Source organism: Sander vitreus, chromosome 12 (assembly GCF_031162955.1).
Source record: "Sander vitreus isolate 19-12246 chromosome 12, sanVit1, whole genome shotgun sequence".
NCBI classification, from domain to species: Eukaryota; Metazoa; Chordata; class Actinopteri; order Perciformes; family Percidae; genus Sander; species Sander vitreus.
The window spans coordinates 29481051-29488550 of record NC_135866.1 but is presented as its reverse complement, the minus strand read 5'-3'; the positions used below and the strand labels follow the sequence as shown (position 1 = coordinate 29488550).

Below are 7500 nucleotides of genomic sequence, written 5' to 3'. Positions count from 1 at the left end.
CTCGAGCTGCTAAATAGTCTCGGGAAGGAACTTGTTTTGGTGGAACAGTAACCTGAGCTAATTAAATTAGCTGGATACATGGTTAAACCTCATTTGCTCTTATCAGTGTATGTATTCTACGATGATTCAGTTTAAAATGGACATATTATGCTTTTCCGTATTTTCTGTCATATCTACATTGTTTAACGTCGGATTTTCATGTTAAAAATGGCCAAAACAAATAGACTGTCCTCATTACAAATAATGAGGTAAACGTATGTCAGACAAATGAGCTAAAACGTTCAGATTTCCAACTGTGGTGGTCGCATTACTGCTGAAACATGTCCGATTGGGTAGTGTTTGGTTCAGAAGCCTTTATCTGTTTTACTTTTTGACGCGAGAAAGTGCTGCTTCCACTACAATCTGGCGTTAGCATACTGCTAACTATTAAGTAGCTGCATGCTAATGCCAGATTGCTGTAATCTTGGCAGCCAATGTTGGTAATTTCTCCCCAATTTCGGGGTCACATTACTGCTGGGACATGTCCGGTTGTGTAGAATATGGTTTAGAAACCTTTAGTGGTGATTTTTCATGGTACAAAGTTCTGCTAAATACTCTGTTGCAGTAGCGCTAACTGCCACCTGGAAACAAAACTGGAGTGCAGCGGAGATTCCAGGAAACACGCTGGCCAATCAGAGCAGACTGGGCTTTTTTGGGAGGGGGGGCATAAAGAGTCAGGTGCTCCAGCAGAGCATCCCATACAGAGAGTGAATACAGGTGCAGCAGCCATGGGCAGTATGAGAAAGATAAAATGTTTTTTGAACATTAAAGCATGTAATCATGTCCTAGTACAAACACAAAATAGAAGTATGAACCTGAAAAGGCTATATAATATTTCCCCTTTAAACATACTGTCACAGCAGCCATTTTAAGCAATCTGTCAGGATGGAAATGAACCAAACTAACATTAGTGAAAGAAAGGCAGAGGAAAGACAGCATTTGAAGAGAGAGAGGAGAAATAATAAGTAGATAAAGATGGGAACAAGAGGAAAGCAGAGGACAGCGATAAAGAGGATAGGAAAGCTGGTTGTATGGGAACCAACATGACGTCAATCCAAACCCCCAAAACCCTCCTCCCCCCTCCCCGTTAACCCCAATCCCTGCTATTTATAGTCTGAAGACGCTTCCCCTTCCTCCTCTCTGCAGGAGGAGAACTGATTTCTCACACAGACAGAAGCACATCAGCTGTTTAATGAAGAGAAACATTAAAGACTGCAGTGACAAACTTGTTCAGTTCTGTTCGGTTGCACCTGCATAAAGCCATTATATATACACAAGTCATTTATATATTTACTAGGGGTGTACATCTACATAATATTATATCAATTATTTGGACAGCGATAAGATAAATGCTGGTATCTGCCATAATATGAACTCAATTTGATTCACTTCAGGGGCCTGCGATCGATATGAGACGATATCATTAAAGGGTAACTACCGTATTTTTCAACCTGGACCTGGAACTTTGACCTATTTTCCTTCCTTTTTGTTTCTAAGTGACTGATGGGAACAACAATCTTTGACATTGGTCCAGTATTAAGTGAGATCGCTGCAGTCGGCAGCGGCGAAACAAGCTACAATGTAAGTTGTATTGTCCAGCTTGTATTTACCTTCACAAAAGTGCTCGTTTTGGCACTGACAGACTCAGATTATTATTCTAAGTGTTTGACCACATTATGGAAAGGATCCCTTCAGAGATAGACCTTTTTAAAACCTCTTTAAGATCTTTCTGTTTAACCATAAACAGCTCTTAAGTCGCTAGCGCTAAACCCACCAGACTTCCTTTAAAAAGGCAATACTTTTAGTGTGTATAGAGCCAACATATTTTAACATGTAAATCGGTGAACTGTGTGTTTATTTCAACCAAAACTAGAATTGTAATGGTTGGAAAAGTGGAAAGCCAACCCAAAACGGCTTTACATTGTTTTATTTTGTTTCTGTTGACTTTGAATAAAGTGTATTTTACGATGCTAAAATGACTGTTTATTTACATGGAGTCTGGTTGCTTTAGCCAAGGGGGTAAGCTTCTCCTCACAACGCGTACCTCCTATGGCGCAATTTTGATGCTACCAAGCCATCACCTCCCGTTAGCATTCCATTGACCGCCATTCATTTTGACGCCACTTTGACAGCGAATAACTTAGAAACAAACTGTTAACGGAGGCTCAACGTGCGCCCAGCGAAACAAACCTGACTGGACGGACATAAACGGAAAACTGGAATCAACACTCAGTCAATCCAATAAATTACTGGAGCTACAGACATCTAAAATATGAACTGATGCCCATCACGAGGACTATCGCCCCAGAGATGCGTGTTCCTTGGGAGTGTTTTAATCTAAACCATGGTGTTTTTCCTAAACTGAACTTGTCGTTTTGGTGCCTAAACTTATTACTTGTTATGTATTTATTATCTGCTCTAGTGTTTTGTCAACATTTTGGACACAGATATGGTGATAAACACAAACACACTGAATCCGCCGTTCACTACCGAGCCTGTTTGTAACCGCTAGGCTATCGAACATTTGGCATGTTCTTGAAAGTGCTTCAGTGTGTTTTGCTTGAGTGGAACACAGGCTCTGAGCAACACTCTCAAAGCAATAAATGAACATGTATTCTGACAAAAACGCTCATTTGCTTTCTTTTCCAGATTAAGATAAGAAGACGGATATCACTCTGAAGTCAGGCTGTTGTTAGCATAGCTTAGCATAAAGACTGGAGGCAGAGGGAAACGGATAGCCTGGCTCTGGGAAAAAATGAAAGACTGATTCTAATTTTCTCATCTCACTCTCAGAAAGAAATGAGCATGAGCACATTTCCCAAAATGACTTTCCTAAGTTAAAAATACAAGCTCACAAGTTCCATTTGACGGTGAAGAAAGAAATGGCAGGAGCCACTACTGCTATTGAAGGAGGAAAATGAGAAAAAGGAGAGATCTGTGGATACGATCTCCAATTGGGTGCCTGGAAATAGATTCTTTATGCCACATTTTACCCGTACATGTACGTATCTCTCTATCTTCTAATCTATGACGCATTTAAAAAAAACAAAAGCTTGGCTATTGTCGTTCCCTTCCTGAAAGAAAGCGCCGCTGAGAGAGTCGTGTTAATGGGAGGTTCGATTAAGGTCTGTTTGCAGGAAGGAGAAAAGAGCAAATGAAGACGCTGAGCTGCCAACACATGAACTGAAAAAGCTCTGAGGCAAAAAGGAAACTGAAGGGAGGAAAAATGATTAAATGCAGCTCGGTTCTTGAGGAGGCCTTACAGATGTCAAGCAGTCGCAGTAATATTATTAAGAAAGCAACTAAAAGATTTAAGTCAGTGCAGCTAACGTTTTTGTAAAACTCACATATAAAATCAAGATACTTGTAAGTGTTCTGTTTGTGATCAGGGTGACTGCCGATCAGTTTAAAAATGCAGGTATCGGCTCTGATCTGATACTTGCGATCGGGATTGGGACATCCCTAATTTCATAGTGTGAAAAAACTGTATTAACTGTGTCTGTAACCTGTTTATTCTCATCATCGGAAGCATCTAAGTTCATGCAAATGACTGACAAAGCTGAAGACCCGAAAGACACTACTATAATAGTTGATATCTCCCAACTGGACACAACAAACACTTTTCTCTTTGTCTCTTATTTCCTAAATGTCCTTCCCTTCTCTTTCTGTTCTTTATACCACTCTGTTGTGACAGACATTGCATAAATTGTCAGGCCATTATGGCTCAGACCTCAAGGGGCCTTCCTATTGATTGTAACGTTTAAGTGATGCTGGGACTGAAGCTTATTCTACGGTTGCACTCAATATTTGTCCTGTTTACAGAGTGTCAGTCCACAGCCCAAAATGTCCGATGCAATTTATTGACAGTAACTTTACTTTTATCCGGGGCTGTCGGAGTCACAATCTATTGTGAACCTAAATTGATATGCAGGCCGGATCAAAATGTGTGAGGGGCCGGATGTCTATGGTAACTTCCGTATTTTCAGCCTGGACCCTATTTCCCCATGTTTTTTTGTGTCTAAGTAACTGATGGGAACAACAACCTGTGAAACTGGTCCAGCTTTTTTTTATTATTCTAAGTGTCAACATTATGGAAAGGATCCCTTCAGAGATAGACCTTTTTGTTAAAGACACTATCTGTAATAAAACATCTAAAAGCAAAAATCAGATGGGGGTCAAAATCTTATCAAATATAATGTGGGGGGTCCGTGGTCTAATTTGTGTCAGTTTAAGAGTCCTTGATGTGCAAAAAATTGGGAACTATGGCTCTAAAGAACATGAATGTCTTCACACAATTTACAAGGAATCCATCCAATACATGTTGATCATTTTGACTCTCAATCTGTTGGAAACTACTCTCAAACTGTTGGACCAGCATACTTACTAACAGAGTGACATCCCCGTCCCTGGAGCCACACTGCTAGCGAGGCTAAAAATATTAAACAGAAAAACACACTAATTTAAATATCTGCATGAGCCTTTCCCTCCTGAAGTTGCCGGGAAAACAGCAGCGAGGTGAGGTCGGCACTCTGAGCAGCTCAGCGGAGCAGAAACACACAGTAACACAGGAAGTCTCAGCGGGGCTCCGCCGTTGACTCGGTAATTGTCCAATTTATGCGAAGCGTGCCGAGTGTCGGGGCAAAGCGGCCAATGGGAGCAGCGACAGGGACATTTAAATCCCAGGAGGCAGAGAGGCTGTCGGTGGTGTGCCGCACTCACAAGGCAGCCGCATGTGTGATAAGAGAGCTTATTTAATTTCCTCTGTGTGGCTGGAAAGAGTGTGTGTGTGTGTGTGTGTGTGTGTGTGTGTGACAAAATTAATGTAAGTGGAAGAAAAAAAAAGGACCAGTATATGTGTCCGTCTGGAGGTGTCTTTATATGTCTGGGTGTGTGTGTCTGTGTGTGTGTAAATGAATGTGAGTGGAAGAAGACAAAAGGCAAGTATGTTTCTGTGTGTGTATATGTGTGTGTGTGTGTGTGTGTGTGTGTACATATGGTGTGTGTGTGTAAATGAATATGAGTGGAAGAAGACAAAAGGCAAGTATGTTTCAGTGTGCCCGTCTGGAGGTATGTTTATATCTCTGTCTGTGTGTGTGTGTGTGTGTGTGTGTGTGTGTGTGTGTGTGTGTGTGTAAATGAATGTGGGTGGAAGAAGACAAAAGGCAAGTATGTTTCTGTGTGTGTATGTGTGTGTGTGTGTGTGTGTGTGTGTGTGTGTGTGTGTGTGTGTGTGTGTGTGTGTGTGTGTGTGTGTGTGTGTGTGTGTGTGCGGCTGTCTGTGTCATGACTCCAACATGTAATAAAGCAGGTTATGAATGGGTACGCTGCACAGTGAGAAGGAGGAGGAAGATCTTTGTGGACATTTCCTTGATATAAAAAAAAAAAAGAATACCTTTGCGTTCACATCAGGCATGTTCGCCGCAGTTTCAATCTAACCCTGCTTTTATTTCCACCTTTACTTTCTTAGTTTAGATGAAAACATAGAGATTCAAACTAAATAACGACGCAGAGAAGCCTGAAAATGTATCTTGCTCCTCTACCATCCCGGCCGACTACAGGAAATGAAAAGATGCGGGTAGAAGCAGACAGACACCCTCAGGCTCTGACACAAACAACTAACTAAAACATAAGAGAGCTCCAAAGAAACCTTAAACCTAAACCTAAACGCTGGTATCAGTATGAGAAAAGAACTGGAGTTTATCCACCGATCTGATACCACGTAAATTAACCAAGAAGAAAATCTACTGTAGGTTATTGTAGGTTTGTGTTTGTTCATGTTTCACAAAGAGTTTAAAGGACAAATCCGGCGCAAAATGAACCAAGGGGTTAATAACATGTGTACCGAGTCGACCGTTCTCTGGGATATGTTTTCATGCTAATCCAATGTGACCAGTTTTAGCACAAATTAGCTTATGAAGCTAGTCGTTGGGGCACTGGTGAAGTAAAAAGATAGTTTAGAAAGACAGTACCGTTCAAGTATACAGGCGGGCGCCATCTTGGGACGACGAACGCCGTGCTTGAGCTACTGCTGCGTTCCAGGCAACCCGTAACTCGTGTTTTCACAACCTTCTGCCCGCGAAAGCCCTGGAAACGGCAGTCAAACCTGTAACTTACTCCCCGTGAACTCGTACCAGATCGTTGTCCTCCCAGTTACAGTTTTTGACGTCTCACACACATAAACAACAATGGCGACCCCTGTTGATGCTGTACAGACACCGGTGATTAACAGTGACAAATAGAAATAAATAGACATAAATAGGCAACGTAAAGTAATTCCGCACATTGTAATCAAAACAATACACATACGATTGTGTACTACTACAGGTTATGTTTATTAAATGAAGCCCAAAATATGTCGCCGACTAGAAATCGCTAGTCTCAGCTAGCGCTAGCTAACGTCAGTGTTAGGTAGCCTAACCTGAACCCTGGAACGCTACCAAGTCGTGACTTGAAGTCGTAACTTACGGGCTAAAAATTGTGTCTGGAACGCAGCATATGTTACTGGTTACTGGTCACAAGGCGTTTTCCCAAGATGGCGCCCGCCTATATATGTGAACGGTACTGTCTTTATAAACTATCTTTTTAATAAACTGTCTGTACACTTACAAAGTTCTCAGTGCTTCGGAGCCAGACTGTACAAAGATAGAAATCATATCACACCCATACGGGGATAGTAGTATACAGCTGTTAAAACATCATCAAATATATGACAGTTCAGGCATATAAATTGGTATCGGGAAGCAAAGAATGGTATCGGCCCATCTCTATTTTGTTCCAGATCCATTGAAGTAAAACCACTGTTTGCAGTCTCTCTAACGTTGAGGTACTCACACCAGTACGGGCCGGACGGCGTTGTTCATGTTGCCGTAGGCGGCCCGGCCCAGCAGCTCCCGGAAGCAGCTCTCCGCCAACGCCGCCGGGTTTTCCTCGCCGTCCTGACTCACTGACCCTGAAGGCGTGCTGGGGTGCCCCGCCCTGTCAGACAGAGACACACAGACAGACGGGTTAGAAAGTTCATCCACAAAGAGAAAAAAGAAACTAGGAAACGCATGCTCGCATCTTTTCCTGAGCAGCAAGAAAAAGAAAAGAAAGAAACCAGACTAAGCTTTCCGAAAAGAGATATATATATATATATATATAAAAAGCTGTTTTCTGAAAAGCTGCACAGAAAAAAGAAACTAAGACCCCCCTGCTCGCATCATTTCTTTAAGCAGTAGGAAAAGGAAACCAGACAGTGAGTGTTCGGAGAAGATATAAAAGTAGGTAAATCGCTAAGTAAATCGCTGCTGTGATAGTGTGTTCGAACATTTACAATCTCCTAAAATCAAGTTTAAAGGAATGAAAAACAACTCTGATTCAATTCATCAGAAAGAAAAAGAAATCCTGAAGAAGCTCAATGACAACAAGCCAAGAATTAATTCTTCATATCGCACACAAAGAATCTGTGAAGAGACAGAGAGG

General features: G+C 41.7%; 1 protein-coding gene across 1 annotated transcript in view; it reads right to left on the bottom strand.

Annotated features, from left to right (window-relative positions):
• The window catches only part of efr3a (EFR3 homolog A (S. cerevisiae)), a 160776-nt gene that overhangs the window by 42169 nt on the left and 111107 nt on the right, over positions 1-7500 (bottom strand). The window contains exon 8 of the mRNA XM_078265096.1: positions 6871-7014. Within this exon, the coding sequence (XP_078121222.1) occupies positions 6871-7014 (144 nt within the window). The remainder of the gene's footprint in view (positions 1-6870; positions 7015-7500) is intronic.